This window comes from Piliocolobus tephrosceles, chromosome 7 (assembly GCF_002776525.5).
Source record: "Piliocolobus tephrosceles isolate RC106 chromosome 7, ASM277652v3, whole genome shotgun sequence".
NCBI lineage: Eukaryota > Metazoa > Chordata > Mammalia > Primates > Cercopithecidae > Piliocolobus > Piliocolobus tephrosceles.
In genome coordinates, this window is record NC_045440.1 from 18,102,461 (window position 1) to 18,129,944 (window position 27,484).

General features: G+C 41.7%; 1 protein-coding gene across 1 annotated transcript in view; it reads left to right on the top strand.

Moving 5' to 3' along the window:
- The first annotated feature begins 969 nt into the window (after window positions 1-969).
- LPL (lipoprotein lipase) overlaps window positions 970-27,484 on the top strand; it is a 29,044-nt gene continuing 2,529 nt past the window's right edge. The window contains exons 1-9 of the mRNA XM_023216646.1: window positions 970-1,716; window positions 11,122-11,282; window positions 14,627-14,806; window positions 16,085-16,196; window positions 16,882-17,115; window positions 18,736-18,978; window positions 22,145-22,265; window positions 23,819-24,001; window positions 24,911-25,015. Of these exons, the coding sequence (XP_023072414.1) occupies window positions 1,629-1,716; window positions 11,122-11,282; window positions 14,627-14,806; window positions 16,085-16,196; window positions 16,882-17,115; window positions 18,736-18,978; window positions 22,145-22,265; window positions 23,819-24,001; window positions 24,911-25,015 (1,427 nt within the window). The 5' untranslated portion in view covers window positions 970-1,628. The remainder of the gene's footprint in view (window positions 1,717-11,121; window positions 11,283-14,626; window positions 14,807-16,084; window positions 16,197-16,881; window positions 17,116-18,735; window positions 18,979-22,144; window positions 22,266-23,818; window positions 24,002-24,910; window positions 25,016-27,484) is intronic.

Consider the following 27,484-nt stretch of genomic DNA (forward strand, 5'->3'; position numbering starts at 1 on the left):
GTAATGATTGCAATACAAGACAGCGTGTTGTATTGTGGCATGGAATGCATCAACTTAAAGATAGAACTCTGTCGTACAGAATACAGACTTTTGAAATATTTGGGTGCTATCAACTTTTATTTCATTTTTTGAGAAAAACTTAAAAAGCGAGCCCAGTTTTTAAAAAAGCTTTCCATTGTTCTAACCTACAATTGTGCATTGTGTTTGTGTGTGTGTGTGACGCAGGGTGGGATGAGTAAAAGTGGACATTTAAAATATTCAGACTATAAATATAGTAGATTGGAGGCTCTGATTTGATGAGTCAGTTTCTCAGCCATAAACTGAGAGGGGGTTGGGGATATTCTTCATTGTCCTTTCTGGCTAATACAAATCCCTTATATTTAAAAAGATATTTAAAAGTATTCCAAGCATTTTGGCAGAAAAGCACAGTATCTAATTTTTTTTCTTATTTTATGTGCATGCCTCTTATCCATTTAAAAATAGCTGTATTGACCTATAATTTACACACTATATAATTCTCCCATTTAAAGTGCACAATTCTATTGCTTTTAGTATATTTACAGAGTTGTGCATCAGCACCATAATGTAATCTAGAACACTGTCATCAACTCTCCCCAAATCTCTCTATTCTTCCCCTCCCCTATTAATTACCCAGCCCCAGGCAACCACTGATCTACTTTTGGTCTCTATAGATTTGTCTATTTGTGGACACTTTAAATGGAATCATACAATATGTGTCATTTGTGACTATCTTCTTTCACTTATAACTCAATACGGTTTTAGATTATTTGACCTCGATGTTCTGCCTCTGAACACAAAATATTATCCTTGCATTCCTTGATGAGTTTGAGGATTGAGAATAATTTGCATGAGGCAAAAATTAGAAACTAGTTAGAGCAAGTAGGCTTTTCTCCATCACATAAGCTGATCCATCTTGCTAGTGTTAAAACACCAGATTGTACGAGCACAAGCTGGGACGCAATGTGTGTCCCTGTATCCCTACATTGACTTTGCGGGGGTGGGGGTGGGGTGCGGGGTGAGTGACGGAGGACTGCAAGTGACAAACAGGATTCATCAAAAGAGAGGTGTATTCAAGTGCCGGTCAAATGTAATTTAACAGCTAAACTTTCCCTCCTTGGAAAACAGGTGATTGTTGAGTATTTAACGTGAATCATATAAACCTGTGTTTGGTGCTTAGCCAGGGGGCCCCGGGGAGAGTGGAAATCCTTAGGCTAAGCGAACAGGAGCCTAAGAAAGCAAAATTTTCCGTCTGCCCTTTCCTCCTCTCCTCGTTGGCAGGGTTGATCCTCATTACTGTTTGCTCAAACGTTTAGAAGTGAATTTAGGGCCCTCCCCCCAACTTATGATTTTATAGCCAATAGGTGATGAGGTTTATTTGCATATTTCCAGTCACATAAGCAGCCGTGGCGTGAAAACAGTGTCAGACTCGATTCCCTCTCTTCCTCCTCCTCAAGGGAAAGCTGTCCACTTCTAGGTGCCCTGCCCTCCCCTTTAAAGGGCGACTTGCCCAGCGCCGGACCGCGGCTCCAGCCCTCTCCCGCCTCTGGCTCAGCCGGCTCATCAGTCCGTCCGCGCCTTGCAGCTCCTCCAGAGGGACGCGCCCCGAGATGGAGAGCAAAGCCCTGCTCCTGCTGGCCCTGGCCGTGTGGCTCCAGAGTCTGACCGCCTCCCGCGGTGGGGTGGCCGCCGCCGACCGTAAGTTTTGCACGCAGACTCCCCTCCAACTGCAAACCCGGCGGGTGGCCACTTGCCATCTGAACTGAGCATGGGAAGAAGGAAGTTGGAAGGGTCTGTGATGCGCCCGGGGACTCTCCCAGCCTGGGCACTAGCCCGAAAGGGTCACTGGAGTGGGATCCAGGAGGGGCCAAGAGGGAATCTCCTCCCGATCGTGAAGCGGCGGCGCCCGGTTCCCGCTTTTTCTCTCTCCCGGGTTCCCGCGCTGTCCCTTCCACTCTGGCTGGGACCGCGTTCCCGGGCGCGCGGGCTCCGCCGGAGAGGTTCGAGGGTGTGCGGGGCGGGACGGCAGAGGCGGGGAGTAAGGGCCCGGCTGGTGGTGACCTGCAGTCACCTCCCTGCCGGAGGGGCCCTGGAATGAAAGGCGCACGGGCCAAGGTGACCTCAGCTTGGCTGGGACTGCTGCTCAGCCTCCGCCTGGGGACGCGCGGGCCGACAGGGGCCCCTTCTGGGGAAGCTGAGGCGCGGGAGGCTTTCCGGGCATCTCAGCCGCACGGGGCACGCTCGCCCTCGCTCCGCTGTGGGAGTGGCAGTGGGTGTGAGGGAGTAGAAGGAACGCGTGGCGCGGACTCCTGGGGACACCGCGTCCCGCCCGCTATAGGGCGCCCGGGACTCTCTCCAGCTTCCAGGCTCACATGCTCTCTTTTCTTAGTTCCCTGAGAACCCAGTGAGGGGCTGACCCTCCCGAAAACGTGGCGCAGCCACCAGCAATCTGTGGCCGCCGACTTGGGGGTTGCCAGGTCTGCACTTGGCCACCCTTCCTGTCCTGGGGGCTGAGGCCAGCTCCGGGCGCCCGGCCCCGCGGCGCGGCTGCGAGCACGTGGGATTGCGGGGCGCCGCGGGGAGGCCGCGGGCACAACCTTGGTCATCGCAGCCAGGGAACCGCCCGCTCGCTAGGGTCCAGGCGTTCGGGTCCAGACGAGAATGTCTCAGACCTGTCCGCAATGGAGGCAGTCTGCTTAATTCAAAACTCGATTCAGTTAACATGCAACAGCAATATAGAGAGCAGCTGAAGCCATTCATAACACGGGCCAACATTTCCTTTTTTCTTCCTTGCTGGAATTGCAATTAGGGCGGTGTCGCTTGGTTGTGCTCTCAGGCGGCACGTCCACGGCGGTTCAAGTTATGATGGAGTCTGTCTATGGCTTGGATTGCCACTGAACGTTTGTTTTATTTTGGCATTAATTTGTGAAACATTTTTGTTAGGTTAAAAAAAAAAAATTGGCAGGGAGCAGTGGCTCACCCATGTAGTCCCAGCACTTTGGGAGGCCGAGGCCGGAAGATAGCTTGAGCCCAGAAGTTCGAGACCAGCCTGGGCAACATAGGGGAACACCTTCTCTATAAAAAAAAAAAAAATACAAAAATACAAAAATTAGCCGGGCATGGTGGCCTGTGCCTGTGGTCCCAGCTAGTCAGCAGGCTGAGGAGAGATCACTTGAGCCAGGGAGTTCCAGGAGGCTGCAGTGGGCTGTGATTATCCCACTGCACTTCATCCTGGGTGACAGTCACACACACACACACACGCACACAAACGCTAAGTATAGATTCCATCAAAGCAAAATTGGATTTAAAAAAAAAAAAAAGTATCTTTTCTATTGGATCAGTTTGAAAACACTGGAGACTCGATGAGAAAGTCTTCAACATCTTAGGTGGGGTATGTTTCCCTTTGTACTGCTTAACGCTGACAAGAAGATGGTAGGAGCGAACTCCAAATTCTCATTTCAGAAAGCACACCATAGAATAACGTTATTTTCATTGCAAAACAAGCACCAAAATATGTCGTCACATTCAAGTTTTTGCTAGGCTCCCTTACAGGTTCAAGACCCTACATTCTTGGGAGTCAGTGTCACCTCTCTGGGTTTAGGTTCCTCAACTCTGAGATGAGTTTGGATGAGGCCAGTGTTCTCTGAGGCCGGTGTAATGCTTGACTCTTTAAGTGGAAACTTATGTGATTAATTAGTTTATTGAGTTGTAGCCAACACATGCTTTTCTTGGCTGTAAATATATTAAGGAAGGATTATTTCAAAGTAGACTTGAAATGACTGCCTCTCATCCCCTCCACTTTCACTCTACTCACCCAATATATAATGCCTCTCTCATCACAGAAATTTTCTCCCTCTTTCTCCCCCAGATGCATTCATCTAGGAAGGTAAGAATTTTAGGGAGAGAAAGATGTCACTGTGGTAGAAAGAGAGGCAGCACCTCCTCTGGGCTCTTGAGTTTACTTATTCATTCTGGATTCTTTCTAAGAAGAATATGAGAACAAGAGGCACTGCCCTCAGGCACTTTGTCCTGGGAGCCACCACCATTTCTGCATGGCCCCAGTTAGGAAATGTGAAGAGCTAGGAGAGGGAGAGTATGGTCAGTGCTTAGCAGCTGAAGTTCTGCTTGCCTGGCCATCATGAATTTCCAGGCTATCTTCCGAGTTGAACATGATGGCAAAGCAGAGCAAAATAGCAGATGTCACTGGAGGAGAGCTCAGTGAGGGAATGATTAATAGCTGTATTGAAAGGTGGGAGTCAGGTACGGGGGAAGAGCTGTGAGGGAAAATTTTCTCTTTCAGCAGCTTATTTTTAACTCAGCTCTCTATTCTTACTTTATTATGGAGGAAAAACCAGGCCATACAGTTTACTGCCTTATGCCAGATTGTTCAAGAAAGTGCCTTGCAACTTACAACATTTTGCAGCTAGTTTCTTCTGTGACCACCACAGAGACCACACTGACTTAAATATGAAGATGTTCCAGCCATCAAAATGATGGCTGGTGATGATTTTCGATCACAAAGTGTAAGGAAAGTATTCAAGACATGAGTATCATGATTTTTTAAGGTCTGGATGAAGAGACCATTTGGATTTACGCATAAGAAGGTAAATTCCAACTTTTATGGCAATAAAAACAACAAAACCACGTATCAGTGTAAAGCTTTGGGATCATTTATCCATTAAATGAGTTTGTCACCACAGTGAACTAAATACCATTTATCAACAGAGACTTTCAAAGCTGGGAGTAAAATCTTTGTCACAGTGCTTTTGTCACATTCTGTCTTTGGAAAAGTTGAAGGCTCCGTTAGTTTCTGAGGGACTAATAGAATAGGGTTCCAATTTAGAGGCTAAGAGTTTGAAATTTACTCTGAACAATGTCTGTTCATTAGACTGCATGACTGCACTTTGCTGTCTTGTGGCCATTTTAAGATTGTCTGTGTGTACTGACACCTTTTGAGTGCTCAACAATAGGTATCTACTATGAAGGAAGGAATGGATTATCTTAGGTGATATATATATCTCTTTTATATATATATATATATAAAAGTTCTGCTGGAAGTGAGCCTATTAAACTTGTGCCAGTTCATTCCTTTTGCTCTTCCTAGTCTGTGCTCTCAGAATGATCAGATGCCATCTAAGTAGTTTGGTGATTTTGATTGTTTGACTGAATGAAAGAAAATGTCTCCCACCATTATTTGACAGTAGAATAGAAGAAAGATGACCCAACTGGGGTGGCCACACTTTGTCTAATCCAGCCACCTTGCTCACAGCACTCAACCCACTTTGGTGTCTGTGCTCATCTGTGTTTTCATACATGTTGAAGTCTCTTTCTATGCAGTCAGGTAGGGGTAATACCATTCTGGCTTGGATTAATTTGAGTGTAGTACAAAGTTTAGAGAAGCTTTTAAGTAGCATGAAAAGTCAGGTGCTTTTGGAGGGATCGTGGTGAATGTAGGTAAATGGATTTGCATTTAGAGAGCCTCAACAGCCCTTCATTCAAGATACAGCTATCATGACATCAATAATGTACCTTTGAAAAAAAATTGGCTGGAGAATTAATTATGGTGAAGAATAGTATAGGAGTTAGCACTTACATTTTAACTAAAAAGAATAGCATCCCTATGTTTATGCAGCCTTCCTCCCAATAAAACAATTGTTGGCAAAGTAATCATGGACTTTCATTGTGTTAGTCTGAGACAACTAGATGTTTCCATTTGCCATCCTCAGCAACAAGAAGAAAGTAGTCTCAGATTAACCATGTAAACATTTTGTATTTCACTTAAAAAAATCTTGACTTAAATATGCCTATGTGATGACACTCAACCAAATTATTTCATTAACCAGTCCACAAGATCCCTTTAAATAATGATGGCTTATTCACACTTGATGGTCTAATTCAGTGGGGAAATTTTAACACACGTCTCTGAACCTATTTTTTAACCCCTCTTTTCAGTAGTGTGGAAGGTTACCCCTAATACTGGAGAAAATTCAGGGTAAAATTCACGTGATACATACAGGATTTATTTTTACTATTCCATTAATAAAACAATTTTTATAAAAATAAAAAGTAGGCTGGCACAGTGGCTCACGCCTGTAATCCCAGCACTTTGGGAGGCTGAGGCGGGTGGATCATGAGGTCAGGAGTTCAAGACCAGCGTGGACAGGATGGTGAAACCCCATCTCTACTAAAAATACAAAAAATAGCCAGACGTGGTGGCAGGCGCCTTTAATCCCAGCTACTTGGGAGGCTGAGGCAGAGAATGGTTTGAATCCAGGAGGCAAAGTTTGCAGTGAGCCAAGGTCATGCCACTGCACTCCAGCCTGGGCGACAGAGCAAGACTCCGTCTCAAAAAATAGTAATAAAATAAAATGAAATAAAGTAAAGCTGCTTGTTAGATAAGTCAAGAGCATTGTTTACATTGGAATATCTGAACAGACCAATCAATTCAGTCTGATCATGATATTGATGTTTTTCTTCACCAAATCGACCACATCAGTAATTCAGTTTGTTCTTCAACAAACACTGCCTGAGTCGATAACTATGACTATCAGTCTCAGAGAGCAAATGAATTACTGAGGAAGTCCTGCAGGAATGAGAGAAAAGGGGAGAGAGAGAGAAAGGGGTGGGGAGATAAAGGGAGAATAGAAATTCCAAAGAGAATTGCATTCTCATTGAGTTCTTGTACCTCATGTCATTGCATAAATGTTCATGTCACTCATGTGATGACTTTGATCTGCCTTTAAAGCATCATCTGTTGCTTTCCTGGGATGCTCAATGCTTCCCTCTTTCTAGCAACAAGAATTCCCACTATTCCCCTCTATACATTTATCTTTCTCTACGTGCTTTAACTTCTCAGCCTAATTTTGTCTCTGTGAGTTATTATCTATGTTAGAATAAATTCTTTGTCTTTGTTTACACATTCAGTTTTGTAGCTACTTATTTAGGAGTTTAGGAATAAAGATTCCATAGTCTGGAAAGGCATAATTTATAACTTGCATGTTACCCAAAACTCTCCCCTAAGTGCTTAATATGGACATTTCTGATGAGACCTGATTGGCAGGTGGTACAGAGATGCTAAGTTAAATTCAGGATGGAGGCCTGCCTTTCCTTCCCTCCTTCCTTCCCTCCTTCCCTTCCCATTTCCCTTCCCGCTTCCCTTCCCACTTCCCTTCCTTTCCTCCTGTACTCCTCTTCTTTCTCAATTCTAAGGTGGCCTTAATTTCTAAGGGACATGGTAAATGACAGTCTAGTTGGATGAGTGCAGTCACTTATATTATTTCCATGTATGGAAACTAATAGTTTCTTTATTAACAGCTCCATCAAATCAGTCCACCTGCTGCCCAATAGCAATCACAGGATGCACTGGAACAACTAAATATACTGACTGCCCCACAGCCAGAGTCCATCGTCCTACCCATCGTTACATGGTCTAAGTCAGTTATTAGAGAGCTGATTGAAGTTTGGGAAGCACATTCATCTTTAGGACACTGAGACATCCTCAGGGGGTTGCAAACACAGGTAGTGTGAAAATTATCAGAACATCCAAGAAAAGGAAAGTTTGACTAAGTGCCAGTAAGATTTACTATTTCATATCTGACATAGAATTGAAACCATCACATAGCACATAGAGTGGCACTATTTTCCTGTCAAATGAAAATCATTTCCTTTAAAAGTGAAATGAAAGTCTCTATACACATTTACTAGAGGATGTGTAAATTTCCTACTTTTCATTACATGCTCTGGACCCAACAGAGGGAAACTGGAGCTGTCAGTGAGTCATACATGCAATCTGGTACAGGATCTATCGATTGAACAGACTTTTTTTTTTTTCACGGAACTACACAAAGCTAGTCTTGGTCATTTCAAAGAAAATTTGTGGTCATTTCAAAACCACCAGCAATTCCAGGGACATCGAATTGCATAATTCGAGGGGAAAGTGAACCAAAAGTGAATGGCAGCCTCTGGAGTTGTACTGAGCAATATTCTTAAAATATCAATTTGGCAAATAGTTGGTAAGCTAGATCTGTCTGCCAGGTTGTTCAGATCATCTCTGCTTTAAAAAGATTGATAATAGAATATATTAAAATAAGACTGGTGGAGAGGAGGTATGAGCTATTTAAGGTAGAAAGATGTGGGAGAGGGTGAAATTAACTTAGTTTTAAATTTTCTAAAGCACTTTTTAACAGGAAAAGAAGTTCTTAGGCACTGAAAGCAGAATTCGATCAAAAGTATTCAATACTCTTTTCCATTATCAGATAAACAGTAAAGCTAACAGAATGCTCTCTGGTTGGGAAGGAAGAAGATGACCAACATCTTCAAATCAAGATGAGAGGGAGAGCATATTCTTGTTGGATGGATGGATTCATGTGCAGTTTTACTATATGCAAATGAAAAGAGCTTTAAAGATCAATAGTTTAGCATAGATTCTTATTTGAATAAATGATCTTGGAGTGTTTACTCATTGTGACAAAACTCCTTTTCTCATAATTAGAATCATTAAGAAATTTCTCCTACATTTTAGATGATGGAGGTGTATGTGCACGTGTATGTGTACGTGTGTGTGATCAACTCATTGCATATTTCTTAAACCACAATATTGTTTAAGGAATTTTAGAAAATAATTACTCAATAGGAAAATGTTGGCCAATCCTAGATAATTAGATAAGGCTGACTCAAATGCCTGTACTTTCTTTTTATTATCATTATTATTATACTTTAAGTTATAGGGTACATGTGCACAACGTGCAAGTTTGTTACATATGTATACATGTGCCATATTGGTGTGCTGCACCCATTAAATCGTCATTTACATTACATCTCCTAATGCTATCCCTAATATCGCCTAATGCTATCCCTCCCCCGTCCCCCGACCCCATGACAGGCCCCAGTGTGTGATGTTCCCTGCCCTGTGTCCAAGTGTTCTCAATGTTCAATTCCTATCTATGAGTGAGAACATGCGGTGTTTGGTTTTCTGTCCTTGTGATAGTTTGCTCAGAATTGTAGTTTCTAGCTTCATCCATGTCCCTACAAAGGACATGAACTCATCCTTCTTTATGGCTGCATAGTATTCCATGGTGTATATGTGCCACATTTTCTTAATCCAGTTTATCATTGATGGGCATTTGGGTTGGTTCCAAGTCTTTGCTATTGTGAATAGTGCTGCAAGAACATACGTGTGCCTGTGTCTTTATAGCAGCATGATTTATAATCCTTTGGGTATATACCCAGTAATGGGATGGCTGGGTCAAATGGTATTTCTAGTTCTAGATCCTTGAGGAATCGCCACACTGTTTTCCACAATGGTTGAACTAGTTGACAGTTCCACCAACAGTGTAAAAGCATTCCTATTTCTCCACATCCTCTCCAGCACCTGTTGTTTCCTGACTTTTTAATGATCGCCATTCTAACTGATGTGAGATGGTATCACATCTTTGTGGTTTTGATTTGCTCCAATGCCTGTATTTTCACTGTTGTTACTATGCCACTCTTATTTTTATTATTGGCCTGACTTCTGCAGTTATTTTGATATTACAGATTTTTAAATTTTGAGTTGAAAAAAAGAGCAAATTTAGATTAAGAAAAGAGAAGTAGTCCTAGCAGCCTCACGAATCTCCTGAAAGTTTGAATGGCAAAATCTAAATTCTACAAATTATTACCTTCTTATAGTAAATAGGTAGGATTTATGAGTTGTTTTCTTTTTTTACTTTTTTACTTGAAAATTAAATGATTTCCTTTAACATAACTTCCCTTTGATTGTGCTCTGCTTTGTGAAGTCTGATTTTATTTGCAATATAATTTACTTCAACTATTCACTGTACCCCATGAAGATTTAGCAGCATTTATATTATTGTCTATAGTTTCAAAGTTCTCTTCTCACCAAGTTTGGGATTAACTATGAAGAACCAAACTGAACCCTTTCTACAACAAGCTTTGCTGTGGTTTTCAAGTTTGACCTTTGTGTGGAAGATTGTAAAGACATAGTGGGAAAATAAATAGTTGGGGAGAGAATTAACCATGGCTCATACACAGCACAGGTATTTCTAGACAACCTACTATATGATTTCTAGAACATTTTGAAGTATATCTTGCCATAGAAGTGGGAACAGTTTCATACAAAAGCTTCCTCATGCTTCCAACTTTTCTTTAAAAAAATTTTTTTTAAATTGTTTTATTAAAACTAGAGGCCCGGCCTGATGGCTCACACTAGTAATCCCAGCACTTTAGGAGGCTGAGGCAGGTAAATCACTTGAGACCAGCCTGGCCAACACGGTGAAACCTCGTCTCTACTAAAAATACAAAAATTAACCAGGTCTGATGGCTCATGCCTGTAATCCCAGCAGTTTAGGAGGCTGAGGCGGGTGGATCACTTGAACTCAGGAAATAGAGACCACCCTGGGCAACATGGCGAAACTTCATCTCTACAATAAATGCAAATTAGCCTGGTGTGGTGGCACATGCCTGTGGTCCCAGCTACTCAGGAAGCTGAGGTGGGAGGATCACTTGAGGTTTACGGTGTAGTGAGCCAAGATCGCACCACTGCACTCCTTTGACCTGGGACACAGAAAGACACCCTGTCTCAAAAAATAAAACAAAACAAAACACCCCCCACAAATAGTGGAACTATAGCACACAAGAGTCGTGCATAAGTCAATGTTCTCCAGGAAAGGGAGCTTCGAAGTAGAATTGAGAGACCTGGTTCTGATCCTCACCCTCCCACTAATACCTGGGTAACCTTGGCCAAGTCACTTAAATTCATGTCTTGAGAGAAGATAGAATTAACTGAGGAATCCCCAAATAGCAGTTCACTTACTTGAAATCATGAACATACACACACACACCCTGACTAAGGAGAGCTTCAGGAAAGGCTGGAAGACTTAGGAGAGGTCAATGGTGACAATCTTAATTCAGAGTTAAGGTGGTCTATCAACTATGCTCAACTTTGGAGCATCTGTTTTTCTCTTGCAATCCACATTTGTTTTTGAAAACACTTCAGAAACAAAAATAGCATCAGCGGTGGTTACCTGTGAACCTAAAATACACCATTCCAATGAATAAAACCAAGCAACCCTCCAGTTAACCTCATATCCAATTTTTCTTTTTCAGAAAGAAGAGATTTTATCGACATCGAAAGTAAATTTGCCCTAAGGACCCCTGAAGACACAGCTGAGGACACTTGCCACCTCATTCCTGGAGTAGCAGAGTCTGTGGCGACCTGTCACTTCAATCACAGCAGCAAAACCTTCATGGTGATCCACGGCTGGACGGTAAGGGAGACTCTTTGGGGAAGAGGGGATTAGGGTGGTGAGTTATCCTGATGGGCCTGCCCTAGTTGTTGGGGAGCCAGTGACGGGTCCACACCCCATATCTCGCGTGGCTCTCCTTTACACTTGAATAAACACAGTTCTGGCTCAGGTGGGATCTGAAGCCACAGGTTCATGAGAACTCCCCCTAGGCAGTGCCAGCCTTCATTTTAACACCGTACCTGGTTGGTGCTCTTGAGTCAGCTTCCTGTGAGGTGGGTAAAGGACGCTCTGCCCAGCTACAGAGCAGAAGATAGGTGATTGCTGTGGAGAACCAGTGGAACCCTGGCATGATCCTGCATCATCCAGCACATTGCCAGGAGAACCTTTCTAAAGAAGGCAGCATGGAAGAGTAAGGAGAGGGCTGGAGCGGAGTGAGGAAGTGTGGGGTGCATGTTGGCTTTGCCATTCTCCAGCTCTGTGCTATGGATCAAGTCACTTGTCATCTCTGAGCCTCCATTTACTGATCTGTAAAGCAGAGGTTGCACTACCTATTCCTAAGAACACTCTACTTCCAAAATTTTCACTTGTAAACTTTAGGAAACTTTTCTAGAAATTTTTTTAAAAAGGGTTGGGCCGGGAACTGACATGCCAGATGATTACAAAAAGTGAAACTGTGATTAAATTTACTTTTAAAAAATATTGATAATATTTTTTATCCTCTAATATGTCACACGGTCACTTTACGTTATGTAGTTCTTGCTTAGTCTGTTTTAAAATGTTTCAATTCCAAGTGAGTAGACTGTGTAATTTATTTAAAAGGATTTATGTAAAATGGATTGTAAAAGATATATTATCTATCCATTATGTCAGAGCTTGTGAATATTATAATACTAATTTCTAGTGAGAACTAGCTAAAAATAACATTCATCTAGTCCACATTTCCTTTCCTATATAATTTAAGTCACTTTGTTATTGACTGAGGAGGACAATTGCTACAATTTTTATAGAGGTGAACTACTACCAACAGAATTCACACAGATGTTTACTAAAAATAGCCATTTACTATGTTAACATAGTAAATTCAATATTTTGTGATAAAAGCTCAAATTCTTAAACATAAATCCTTTTATATTTTAATAGGTATAAGTAGGAAAAAGGAATCTTCTTCTTTTTTGAGACGGAGTCTCACTCTATTGCCCAGGCTGGAGTGCAGTGGCACGATCTCAGCTCACTGCAACCTCTGCCACCTGGGCTCAAGAGATTTTCCTGCCTCAGCTTCCTGACTGGCTGGGACTACAGGCACCCACCACCACACCCGGCTAATTTTGGTATTTTTAGCACAAGCGGGGTTTCACCTGCTGGCCAGGCTGGTGTCGAACTCCTGACCTCAAGTGATCCACCCACCTTGGCCTCCCAAAAGTGTTGGGATTACGGGTGTGAGCCATTGCGTCTGGCCCCCAAAAAAGGAATCTTTAGAGGCCCTTTGGTTATATGTAGAAATTGACTTTTAATACTTTTCAAAAAATCTGAGCTTAATAAATGCACTTATACAACAGAAATAAATTGAGGATCTCAGGCATCTCAATCTTATCCCTGAGAGAATTTTATACTTTGGGAAGTTATGGAAGAAAATGTTTCTTTTTCATACCAAGATGACATGACCAACCCAGTGTCAACAGAAGGTGCCACTTGCTATCATTGGTCCTACCACCCCACTAAGCCCACCTGTATCTTTCATATCATGTGTCCAGACATTTTGAGTGCTTGAGCCCAAAGACTGTTGTCTGGCTGTGGGACTGAGTTGGGTCTGTGCAAGAATTAAGCCAGCCACACTGATCTTGATTATCTCAGTGAACTCACTGGCAGGGTCAGGTGGCCCACCTGGTACAGGCAGCAGGGAGGGCTTCAGTTCAGCTGCATGTCTAAAAACCAAAGATTTAAAACACAGTAATTATTGAACCTCAGAAGAAACACTCAGATTCAAAGAACTTAGAAAATAAGACCCTTTTTGAGTTGAGGAAGGTGAGTACTTGAATTTTTCACTCGCTTTGTTTGTGGTTACTTACATCACTATTTTATGTTGATCAGAAAGAAAGGATTCAATTAGCTATTGTGCAGTTAATAAAAGTGTCAGCCACTGTAGGAGTAAGTTGGATGACCAGCCCTTTTAGATTGCTTAACTTAGAAACACTGGGCCAGGAGCAGTGGCTCATGCCTGTGATCCCAGCACTTTGGGAGGCCAAGGCAGACAGATCACTGGAGGTCAGGAGTTTGAGACCACCCTGGCCAACATGGGGAAACCCCATCTCTACTAAAAAAATAGCCAGGTGTGGTGGTACGTGCTTGTAGTCCCAGCTACTCAGGAGGCTGAGGCAGGAGAATTGCTTGAACCAAGGAGGCAGAGGTTGCAGTGATCTGAGATCATGCCACTGCACTCCAGCCTGGGTGAGACAGTGAGACTCTGCCAAAAGAAAGGAGGGAAAGAAAGGAGGGGGAAAAAAAGGAAGGAAGGAAGGAAAGAAGGAAGGGAGAAAGGGAAGGAGGAAGGGAGGGAGGACAAAGAAAAGAGAAACACTGGTAGTACAGAAAAACTTCTAATAGGGGCCTAGAGTAAACCCAGTTTTCTTGCTTTATCTGAAATAAGCTGCCTGGGGACTCACGGGCACAGATGAAAGGAACTGAGGAGGCTCTCTAGCTGTGTCATGAGATTCCCAAAAGAATGCTTAGCATGTAGCATGCATGTGATGCATCCCAGCATGTTGCTTAGACACAGCTATCTTGGAGCTTTGCCACTTGCTTGGATGTCATTGGCTTTAAGTACAGGGTTCCCATTGTGAAGTAGGGGATCCTGGCTGAAACAGGGAGCCCTTAACATTACATTTTGAAGAAATGACATCATCCTCTCTTGATCTTGAAAGCCAACTACAAAGGGTGCCCAACACCCCAACCTTGAAGGGAGGCAAAGGCGTGCGGGACTGGACAAATTCCTCAGGGTTCTGCTCCTAGCCAGGTGCTCCTGCTAGTTTCCTCAAAGACCTGCTTTGCATTCAGACCAATCTTTCCTCTTAATAGTATAAATGATATCAAAATTTTACTGAATGTCTAAAATATACTTTTTAAATGGAAAGCATGGTGAACTCCAATCTGCTTTTCCTCAACTCAACGCCTTCCTGGCATACTTAGATCTGCCTTGGAAGGGACAGATCTGTCTCTGAACACTCTTCTGTTATTTGATTTTTTCTATCTGTGCCAACGGGCTTCCTTCCAAGTTTGTTTTTTTCCATTTCATGCAGGTGTATTGGGCTGATGTATCCATGACAAGTGGTAAGTGGGTATTTTAAGAAAGCTTGTGTCATCATCTTCAGGTAACAGGAATGTATGAGAGTTGGGTGCCAAAACTTGTGGCCGCCCTGTACAAGAGAGAACCAGACTCCAACGTCATTGTGGTGGACTGGCTGTCACGGGCTCAGCAGCATTACCCAGTGTCCGCGGGCTACACCAAACTGGTGGGACAGGACGTGGCCCGGTTTATCAACTGGATGGAGGTAAGACTGGGAGAAGTAGACTTAAGTGTCCAAAACAGTATCTTTGACTGGAGCCAGACAAATAGCTGTTCTTTCTTCCTTTTCTCTTAGATGTAAAGATTTTCTGGGGGCATTTCAAATCTTCAGAATGAGCATGGGCATTATGTTATATCCAAAAGCAACATTTTGATAAGAATACACTATAAGTCCAATAAATAGTCCTGCCCTGCTCTATCGTTTGATATTTTCATAGTGAATAGATCCAACAGACAAAAGCTTGTGATTTTCGGACAGAGGAAAGACCCCACCAGTTGGCTGGCCCATGGACATCTTATCCTCGCCTTGACATACCAATCTCTTTCATGAAAAATATTAATAGTACTTATTCTTTAGTGTGAAATAGGATGAATCTTTTTGTTGAACATTGGGAGAGTGATGGAATTGAGCTAGGAAGATGTTGGAAGGGAAGGTGCACAGGATAGAAGGGAACTGAGGTCTGGAGTTCTGACTTAGCCGCAAGAGACCCACTTTTTCAGACGATCCCCTGAAAAGTATCTTGGGGTTGGAAAGAAGCTAATACTCTGACCGAGGCAAATTATTTTTACCGGGTAATTGGAAGTAAAAAATAGGCTGTATTTATTAGATTGACCATAAACGATGAAAGTTCTTATCTTTTTTGCTGACCAGGCAAATGAACACGGGCAAATGGGATCACCTCCCTGGGGCTCAGGCTTCTCACCTGTTAAATGAGGGGTTGGACCATGTGTCTCTGATCCCTTCCACTGTAATGTTTCCTGAGTCTGTCATTGCTTGGCTAACCCTCAATGATAAAGTGATTCAGGTATTTAGAGTAAGGAATAATGGGAAAATACATACCCATGTACTATATGTACAAACATATACACATATACATATATATGCAGGCATATATGTGTATATGTTTGTACATATAGTATATGGTTATATATGCAAAGACATATACAAACATATGCATGTATTATATACATAATAATACTATTTCAGATACATGGAAAAACATTGTAATTTCAATCTGTTATTAAAGGAAGAGAAAATCTATACTGGATTTGTTTATGGAACAGTGAAACAAAAGAAAAGGAGAAAATTTTAACAATAGAGAATATTTTCTCTCTCTTACCCGTAACACAAAATTAAAATAAGTAGAATTAGTTTAAGGTAATTCCTATATTTTGAAAACAATATTTATATTCATTTTGTTTCTTTCAGTTTTGGTTTTTGGCAGAATTATAAGAACCTTTGTTTTCTTTTTCTCTTCCAAAGGAGGAGTTTAACTACCCTCTGGACAATGTCCATCTCTTGGGATACAGCCTGGGAGCCCATGCTGCTGGCATTGCAGGAAGTCTGACCAATAAGAAAGTCAACAGAATTACTGGTAAGAAAGAAATTTCATCGGTCTTATAAGAGTTGAGAAGACTGTCATTCTGAGAGAGAATCAGAACAAATTTTGTTAAATACCCATGTGTGTGGTATTCTTCCAGGAGAGATGCCCAGCACTTGATTACCTCATTGTAGGGCTGTTTATTAGGGATAAGAAAAAATAGAGATGCTCTGACAGGTTTATTATCCACTGGCAACAGCACAGAAATAAAGTAGAATTACCCACAATGCCTGCAGAGTTCTCTGGGAAGCCTGTTTCCCTCCACTCTCCAGCTCTGTGTTTTCGTAGTGTAATGCACATCAGTACGAGGAGAAAAGAAAAAGGACCGATTCCAGAGGCCACTTAGAAAGAAGACAGGCATCTAGGCAAAGGTGTGGCTTACACACAGAGAGAAAGAACCCACCGCTGTTTATACATCTTCTCAACATATTCAAAATGATCAACAAAAGGAAATCCAGCCATCCTGAGTGAAAATTGCTGTATAAGGCTAAGAGACTCAAATTCATTGTAGAAGGAGCCAAGCCTCCTTTTATGTCTAAGTAAAGATCCAGTGACTACAGAATAGGAGAAGATAAGAATTTAAACAGCTGCCAGTGCATTCAAACGATGAGCAATGACATACGAATATCACACGAATGGAAATTTACAAATTTGTGGACCTGTTTTTTTCCCTTTTAAGGCCTTGATCCAGCTGGACCTAACTTTGAGTATGCAGAAGCTCCGAGTCGCCTTTCTCCTGATGATGCGGATTTTGTAGACGTCTTACACACATTCACCAGAGGGTCCCCTGGCCGAAGCATTGGAATCCAGAAACCAGTTGGACATGTTGACATTTACCCGAATGGAGGTACTTTTCAGCCAGGATGTAACATTGGAGAAGCTATTCGCGTGATTGCAGAGAGAGGCCTTGGAGGTAAATATTATTTAGAAGTGAATTAAATGTGACTCTTATCCTTAACCCTTACTGACCCAAAGTCCTACTCAGTAGCTCCAAAGTATGTAGTTTTCATATACATATTTGGCCAAATTATGTTTCTGAAGAATTCTGCAGTATTCAGCATGACCACCTTACAGCCAGGCAAACAGACATTTTATCTTTTATTTACTATATTGTAGACTACATTGAGCAGTGCACTTACAGTAGCAAGAGAAAAAGGTGAGATTTAAACAAGAAAACTCCACTGACCTCAATAATGGCATCATAAAATGCTAACTGGCCACATGTTGTCATACCTTGAATGTAGTTGCAAAGCCAATAGAAGGATTGTAGATGTTATTGGAATCGAAGGAGATGTTAATTAGTATAAATCTTCCACAATTTTCAGAACATAATGTTGGCTTAATGTTTTACTTTAATAATGTTAGCCTGTGTTAAATTTATGATTTTTTTCTTTTTTCTTTTTTTTTTTTTTTTTTTTGAGACAGAGCCTTGTTCTATTGCGCAAGTTGGGGTGCAGTGACACAATCAGAGTTCAGTGTGGCCTTGAACTTCTAGGTTCAAGCGATCCTCCTGCCATAGACTCCCAAGTATCTGGAACTACAGGCACACACCCCCATACCTGGCTAATGTTTTTGTTTTTTGTAAAAGCAGGGGACTTGCAATATTGCCCAGGCTGGTCTCAAACTCCTGGCCTCAAGTGATCCTCCTGCCTCAGCCTCCCAAAGTTCTGGGATTACAGCTGTGAGCCGCCATGTCCAGCTTATGATTTATTTTTAAGGGCCCTTTGCATACTTTATGGACATTGGGACCTACCTAGGATATTCTCATTATTTTTGTGCACATGTTATAGAACTTACAGCATAATGTTACTATTTTCAATTGTCCTAAAAACATACAAAGAATTCATTCTTATGGCATTGCTCATTATTTCTATGGTTCATTTGATGTAAAAGAGTGTTAGTAGGGGCAGAATCCTCAATTATACATAGTATCGATGATGAAATACAATTCATTTAACAATTACCCTCTTAAGATGTGGTTTCTAGAAATACAAAAAAAAATTTACGATTGGGCCGTAACCCCACTGTAAGTTGAGAAGCACATGTATATATATATGGTGGTTTGACCTAAAACTTTTTGACATTATGATGGGTCTTGGGGGAATTAAGTGCATTTCGACTTACAGTATTTTTGACTTAGGAAAAATATATTGTAAGGCAAGGGGCATGTATATGTTTCTAGAAGCACCTAGAAGTGTTAGACACTTTCAATATAAGAGAATGGTGTGATAAACAAGGAAATCAACCTCCACCTTGGAGGCTTATTACAGCTTCATAAACATAGACATAAATATAAGAAGTATGAAAGTCGAAAATTCCCTGTGAACTTGCAACTTTCACTGTCTTGGAGGTGCGTGGGCTGCTACCACCAAGAATATTTCCTGAAATAGGGCCTACAATCATAAATGCACAGGACTATATCCTTGGGTCATTTTATTCTAACGCCACATCTAACCTATTTTAGACACGCCAAATGAAACACACAATGTGGGTTTCTGCTGAGATACAATCTTTGTGTCTCTTTTTTACCCAGATGTGGACCAGCTAGTGAAGTGCTCCCACGAGCGCTCCATTCATCTCTTCATCGACTCCTTGTTGAATGAAGAAAATCCAAGTAAGGCCTACAGGTGCAGTTCCAAGGAAGCCTTTGAGAAAGGACTCTGCTTGAGTTGTAGAAAGAACCGCTGCAACAATCTGGGCTATGAGATCAATAAAGTCAGAGCCAAAAGAAGCAGCAAGATGTACCTGAAGACTCGTTCTCAGATGCCCTACAAAGGTAGGCTGGAGACTGTTGTAAATAAGGAAATCAAGGAGTCCTATTTAATCTTGCTCACTGCATCGCATGTACTGATTCTGTCCATTGGAACAGAGATGCTGACTGATATTACTAAACCTTGAGCCCTCACTGGTGTTTCTGTTAATAGGGAGTTACACTGATCCATTTGCCTGAGGCTCCTAATTCCCATTGGCAGCAAGGCCCCAGTGCCCAGCCTGGGATTTGCAGCCTTGCTCGCTGCCCTCCCCTGTAAATGTGGCCATTACCATGGGCTAGGCTATCAGCACAGAGCTCAGAGCTCATTTGGAACCATCCACCTGGGGTCAACAAACTATAACCCTTATGCCAAATCTAGCCTACTTCCTGCTTTTATAAATAGTTTTTAACTTTTAAGTTCAGGGTTACATATGCAGGTTTGCTAAATAGGTAAACTTGTGACATGGGAGTTTGTTGTCCAGATTATTCCATCACCCAGGTATTAATCCTAGTACCCATTAGTTATTTTTCCTGAAGCTCTCCCTCCTCCCACCCTCTGGGAGGCCTCAGTGTCTGTTGTTCCTCTCTATGTGCTCATGCAAGGTTTTATTAGGACACGGCCACAGACATTCATTACCATATTGGCAAAGGCTGGTTTCATGCCACCACAACAGAGTTGATAGCCCACAGAGCCTAAAATATTTACTCCCTGGCCCTTTACAGAAAGGTCACGACTTACATAAAGGCAAGGATCATCTGTCTGTCTTACTTACTTACTTACTTACTTACTTATTTATTTAATTTGAGATGAAGTCTAGCATTCTCCTAGACTGGAGTAGAGGGGCACGATCTTGGCTCACCACAACCTCTGCCTCCCGGGTTCAAAGGATTCCCCTGCTTCAGCCTCTGGAGTAGCTGGGGTTACAGGGATGCAACACCATGCCCAGCTGATTTTCTTTTTTTGGTAGAGAGGGGATTTCACCATGTTGACCAGGCTGGTCTCAAACCGCTGACCTCAGGTGATCTGCCCTCCTTAGCTTCATTTGTCTTTTAAATGCAACTATTCCTGGAAGGCAAGAGTATCTCACACCTTCTAATATATTGCCATTTTTCCAGGAGTTTGTTTCACACTTGAATTTCAAGCTTGGCCTCTTGTTTAGAGCCAGACCTAAAGGAATGGTGGGAAAATGGGAGAGGAGGTCATTGGATAAATCTGTTGAGAGGGAACAACTTCAGGAAGGGTGGCTTTTGTGGAATTTAGGTGGAAACCTGAGGGAAGGAACAATATTAAAGAACAGTGGCCCCAGGTAAAACATATGGCATCTGTGTGTAAGGTGACTTCTAGAATCTGTAGAGGTGTCTTTTGTGGTATACAGGTTGGGGCACCTGTGCTTCAATGAAACCTTAACTCTTCAGAATCAGGCAATGTGTATGAGGTAAAGAGGGGACCATGGGACCATAATCTTGAAGACACAGACAGGCTTCACTCATCCCTGCTGGCTGCACCAGTGGGTTCAAGGCTCTGTCAGTATCTCCTGGGGGCATCTCACCACTCCCGGCTTCTTCAGTTCTGGCTTGTCCTGCTGCCTGCAAGGGATTTGCTTAATTCTCAATTCAATGTCTCTTCATCTTTTAGTAGCTGTGGGGTTTTGTTGTTGTTCTTCTGTTTTTGCTTAGTATCTGGCTACTTTTTAATTATAAAAAGAGATATATCTAAACAAAATAAAGATTGTTATCAGAAGTTCACAACAATAAAATTTATTGAAATTTTTTTCACCTGGACAAGAGTCTAAAGCAGCATAAAAATATGGTCTCCTATATTCTAAACCATCAGTCTTAAGAGATCTGTGTCTCAGCTTAAGAGAAAGTACATTTAGTAGACAGTAACACAAATAAGAGAAAAAATCTGACTAAGGATAGTGGGATATAGAAGAAAAAACATTCCAAGAGCTCCTTTTTATTTTTGAGACGGAGTCTCGTTCTGTTACCCAGGCTGGAGTGCAGTGGCACAATCTTGGCTCACTGCAACCTCTGCCTCCCGGTTCAAGTGATTCTCCTGCCTCAGCCTCCCGAGTAGCTGGGATGACAGGAACCCGTCACCACGCCCGACTAATTTTTGTATTTTTCTTAGCAGAAATGGGGTTTCACCATGTTGGCCAAGCTAGTCTCAAACTCCTGACCTCAGGTGATTCACCCACCTCGGCCTCCCAAAGTGCTGGGATTACAGGCATGAGCCACTGTGCCTGGCCTCCAAGAACTCTTTTTTCCCCATCATTGAGATTGTATTTTAGTTCTCTTGCCTTTCCTTTTAACCTCTCCCCAGGCCCATTTGCTCAGGGTTTTTGGTAGAGACCAGAGGAGAGGCAGGGAAGAGATATAGAAGTTCAAGTACCTGCTTCCAGAGGCTGTCCCTAGTATAGAACACTTTAGGAGCTGGCTTTACAAGGCAGTCCTTGTGGCCTTGCTGATGGCTCAATGAAATAAGTTCTTAAAAAAAATTTTTTTTATTTCCATAGGTTATTGGGGAACAGGTGGCGTTTGGTTACATGAGTAAGTTCTTTAGTGATGATTTGTGAGATTTTAGTGTGCCCATCACAGAATGGAAAAATTAATGAAATAAGTTCTATGGTGCACCTAGCAGACACCTACTCTGCGCTAGATGGTGGGGGAATTAAAAGGGTGGGCATGGTCCTCTGACCGGAAGCCTGCTTACAGCCAGGGTGGGAGGACAGACCTACTCACGAAACAAACACAGTGACATATAGTGACACAGAAGCAAATGCCAAATATGCTTGCTCCAGATGCTAAGGGACAAGACGGCCAAGGATAGCGGAGTTGATGGAGAAAGCATCACGAACGTTTTGTTTGGCCTGCTGATTTGATCTCTCTAGCGCCCCATCAAAGATGGCTACTTCCTAGTGCTGCTTGGCAATACAGACACATTTGGGTTTTTCCTATGCATATAACCACATTTTTCTGAAAGGAAGTAGAATTCAAGGTCTGCATTTTCTAAATATGAACATTGTGCATGATGAAGTCTTTCCAAGCAACACCAGTGGTTCCGTGTGTGTGTGAACTTCTGGTTTGAGTGCTAGTGAGACACTTTCTGTGGTTCTAAATTGCCTGATTGTTTGGGGTTGTGATATTTTCATAAAGATTGATCAGCATGTTCCAATTTCCTCCCCGACAGTCTTCCATTACCAAGTAAAGATTCATTTTTCTGGGACTGAGAGTGAAACTCATACCAACCAGGCCTTTGAGATTTCTCTGTATGGCACCGTGGCTGAGAGTGAGAACATCCCATTCACCCTGTGAGTAGCACGGGGGGCAGTCATCATGGCACTGCTCCCTCCCCTGCCATAACCCTTGGTCTGAGCAGCAAAAGCAGAGCGAGATGCCTAGAAAACAAGTCTCTAGTTAAAAAAATCACAATTTCAAAATTAAAGTCTTTCCTCTATTTTATATTGAGAAAAAAAAATGCTTCAAATTGGCCATTTTATTTTCACTTACTAGTTATATTTTTTTATTTATCATCTTGTATCTGCTTATTTCCTTTATAAAGCTGTTGTTAAAACAATACAATCAAATTATCTCAAAAGGTTTGACGTTAAAGAAAATGAGCAATAGTACAATAGTAACAGGAAACCACTCTCTAGATATATATATATAATATGCATAGAAAATATAAGTAGTAACAAGTCCATAACAAAGTGTTAGCTCTTCTTTTTTTGTTTTGTTTTTTTTTTTTTTTTTTGAGATGGAGTCTTGCTCTGTCACCCACGTTGGAGTGCAGTGGTGCGATCTTAGCTCACTGCAACTTCTGCCTCCCGAGTTCAAGCAATTTTTCTGCTCAGCCTCCCAAGTAGCTGGGACTACAGGTGCCCACCACCATGCCCAGCTAATTTTTGTATTTTTAGTAGAGACAGGGTTTCACCATGTTGGCCAAGCTGGTCTCGAATTCCTGATCTCAGGTAATCCACCCACCCTGGCCTCCCAAAGTGCTGGGATTACAGGTGTGAGCCACTGTTCCCAGCCTACCCCTTACTATTAATCAAAGAAATATAAAATTAAGGTAACTTAATATTCTTTTACAATTACCAGAAGAACAAATTTTTAAAATTAACCAGTGCAGAGAAAGTGGTGAAGCAGAACATGAGAACCTACTGTGCATCGTTCACTGCCAGAACCCTCTAGGTGCAGAAGGCAGTACGTTAATAACTTTCCACAGCTACAAAATGTTATTACATAGAAGGAAGTGATTTTTTTCTAATATTTATCCTAAAGAAATAGTCAACAAACATTTTTAAAAACATCAATTACAGTGGTACATATACTAGCATAAATTAGAAGTCCAGTATCCAACACTGAGTCAGTAGTTAAATGAACTGTGGTTTATCAAGTCAATAAAATTGATCTAGCCTGTAAAAACTATAATTCTGGGAAACCAGGAAAACATGGTAAAAAATGGGACATAAAATATAAAGAGCATAAAGAATAGAGAATTGCATGTGTGCTATGATTGTAACTAATGTTCAAGTATGAATACACATTGAAAAGGAATACATGAAAATGAAAATTATATTTCTGAATGATTGACTTCAGGATTTTCTTTTAGAATTGTATTAAATAGTTGATGTCATTAGGATAAATGCTGGAATAGACCAAAGAGATGTGGATGTAATTTAAAATATACTAAATGCCATCAACCATCATTTTGGGTATTTTCTTGGGCATTTTTTGCATTTTTAAAATATCCCCTAAACAATAGAGCTATTTATATTTGGAGAGGAGAAAAAAAAGTGGGGTGGGGGGGCAGGGGGAGCTGATCTCTATAACTAACCAAATTTATTACGTTTTTGTTTAGGCCTGAAGTTTCCACAAATAAGACATACTCCTTCCTGATTTACACAGAGGTAGATATTGGAGAACTACTCATGTTGAAGCTCAAATGGAAGAGCGATTCATACTTCAGCTGGTCAGACTGGTGGAGCAGTCCCGGCTTTACCATTCAGAAGATCAGAGTAAAAGCAGGAGAGACTCAGAAAAAGTAATTAAATGTATTTTTTTTCATTCACTCTAGACCCCCACCTGATGTCACGACCTAGGGGTTGTATTTCAGGGGCCTTCAAGATTCAGGGAGAGCTTTAGGAAACCTTGTATTTATTACTATATGATGTAGATTTTCTTTAGAAGTATTATTTTATTTTCTTATTATTTTATTTTTTGGGGAAATGACAGTGTTTTTGTATTTCCTGTAAGGAAAACATAAGCCCTGAATCGCTCAGAGTTATTCAGTGAGCGCTGGGACTAGAAGTCAAGAATCTAAGCTTCTCATTTAGCACTGTTTCTTGTGAGCACAAAATAGCTGGGGAACAAACCTCCAAGATGTTACCTGGATAATCAAGATTCAAACCAACCTCTTCAAGAGGGATGAGATTCTAAGATAATCTCAACCTGTCTCTGTAGCCTCACCCACGGGTACCCATAAAATGAATTACATAGAGAACGCTATAGTAGTCATTTGCTTGTATCACCAAAAAGAAAAAGAAAAAGAAAGATCTTGGGGATGGGATGGAAATGTTATAAAGAATCTTTTTTTCACTAGCAAGGTCCAGTTGAAGGCAGATGCGCTAATTCCTTAATGCAGATGCTAAGAGATGGAAGAGTTGATCTTTTATCATCTCTTGGTGAAAGCCCAGTGATATAAGGCCGCTCTAGGCTGTCTACATGCCTGTCTATCTAAATTAACTAGCTTGTTTGCTGAACACTGGGTTAGGCTCTCAAATTACCCTCTGATTCTGATGTGGCCTGAGTGTGACAGTTAATTATTGGGAAAATCAAAACAATTACCCAGCACAATCACGTAGTATTTAAACAGTCCTGACAGAACTGTACCTCTGTGAACAGGGCTTTTGATTGTTCTACATGGCATAGTCACATCCATTTTCTTCCACAGGGTGATCTTCTGTTCTAGGGAGAAAGTGTCTCACTTGCAAAAAGGAAAGGCACCTGCGGTATTTGTGAAATGCCATGACAAGTCTCTGAATAAGAAGTCAGGCTGGTGAGCATTCTGGGCTAAAGCTGTCCGGGCATCCTGAGCTTGTACCCTAAGGGAGGCAGCTTCCTGCATTCCCCTTCACCCTAACACCAGCAGCTTGTCCTGACTCATGTGATCAAAGCCTTCAGTCTTTCTTAGTCGTTCTACATACGTTATCAGATGGGTCTGTTGCTTTTTGCAATACTTCCTCTTTCTTCCTTCTGTTGTTTCTCTCAGCCCTGACCTTCATCCCAGGCACACATTTTAGGTTTTATTTTACTCCTTGAACTACCCCTGAATCTTCACTTCTGCATTTTTCTCTACTGCATCTCTGCTGTCTTTGCAAATCCCATCTGCAGAGCATGTAACACAAGTTTAGTAGTTGCTGTTCTGGCTGTGGGTGCAGTTCTTCCCAGGATGTATTCAGGGAAATGAAAAGGTTTCATTGCATCACCCGTAGCCACATAGTTCCTGATTCTGCAAGCGCCAGCGCACTCCAGGACAGACAGCCAATAGGACTAGCCCAAGCAACCATCTCGAAACCCTCGAAGCTACCAACTGAACAGAATGAGAGTTATAGGAAACCGTTCTCTTTTCTATCACCAAACAACTCTCTGCCTCTTTCCTACCTGACCTTTAGGGCTAATCCATGTGGCAGCTGTTAGCTGAATCTTTCCAGAGTGTCAGTACTAAGAGGAGACTAAGCATGTGACCTTCACCAGTCCTGTTCTGAATTCCTGGAATATGCCATTTTCATCCCTCCACACATCCCCTGCCAGATAGCAAGTGCTAATGGGTTACAGAAATAAAGGGGAGAAATATTACATCATGTCATACAAGCCAGTGACACAAGAAATGATGGGAAAGGCTGGACACGGCGTCATCTGGAAATAGGAAAAGCAATTGCTTTTGGTTTGTTCTCTTTTCCTAGTTTGCATTTAGAGACAAAAGTATAGAATAAGAATTGCCTTCATGCCTGTAATTCCAGGCTGAAGCGGGCAGATCACCTGAGGTCAGGAGTTCGAGACCAGCCTGGCCAACATGGCGAAACCCTGTCTCCACTAAAAATATAAAAATTAGCTGGATGTGGTGGCGCATGCCTATAATCCCAGCTACTCGGGAGGCCGAGGCGGGAGAATTGCTTGAACCCAGGAGGCAGAGGTTGCAGTGAGACGAGATCGCGCCATTGTACTCCAGCCTGGGCAACAGAGCAAGACTCTGTCTCAAAAACAAAAAATTGCCTATTAGGAAAAGTATATTAAAGACCCTATATATTAACATCTTTAATATTTTTAAATTCTACTTTGTAATAGATTTTTATGCATGTTTACTGTAAATAGATCAGGAAAAATGAGCAAAAAGAAAATAAAATCACTGTGACCGTATCACTCAGAGACAACCCCAATTAACATTTTGATTTATATCTTTTCAGACTTTATACATACACAATATTTATATGTTTTTCATCTTTTACAAAAGTCGAATTATGGTGTATAAACTCTGAATGACTAGATGAGACCATCTGGATCAAAAGCATTAATGTAAGAGCATCAAGATAAACTCAAAATGGAGAATAGTTAGTGGTATTGAGCCAGGCAAAATAACGCAATTCTTATCTAACTGGAGACTTTTCTTCTAAGAGGTTATTACTTTGTTTTTCCTCATCACAAATCTGAGGCAATATCACACTTTCTTCAATTCTTAGAAAGAGAGTTTTAGATGAAGTTTTTTGTTTGTTTTCTTAAGATGGAGCTACGCTCTTGTTGCCTAGGCTAGATTGTAGTGGCTCGATCTCGGCTCACTGCAACCTCCGCCTCCTGGGTTCAAGAGATTCTCCTGCCTCAGCCTTCCAAGTAGCTGGGATGACAGGTGTCCACAACCACGCCTGGCTAATTTTGTATTTTTAGTAGAGACGGGGTTTCACCATGTTGATCAAGCTGGTCTTGAACTCCTGACCTCAGGTAATCCACCTGCCTTGGGCACCCAAAGTGCTGGGATTATAGGCATGAGTCAGCACACTCAGCTCTAGATGAAGTTTTATACATCCATTTGTGTTACACATGAATAGCATGCATATTCTCCCAGAACATCTACAACTTTAAATCTGTATGTGAATGTAAAAATAAAACCTCATTAAATTAGTAAATAACTCTGCTTGTAAAGCATGTCCAGTCATATTATTTATATAAGTTACAAGACTTTATCTGAGAAAGCCTAATGATGCATTCCTTGTCTGATTATAGGATTACTGAAAGAACAGTTATTTAGGCAGAGAATGTTCAGACGCATTTTATTTTTATTTATTTATTTTTGAGACAGAGTCTCATTCTATTGCCCAGGCTAGAATGCAGTAGCATGATCTCGGTTCACTGCACACTGCCTCCCGGGTTCAAGCAATTCTTGTGTCTCAGCCTCCCAAGTAGCTGGGATTACAGGCGCCCGCTACCATGCCTGGCTAATTTTTCTGTTTTTAGTAGAGACGGAGTTTCACCA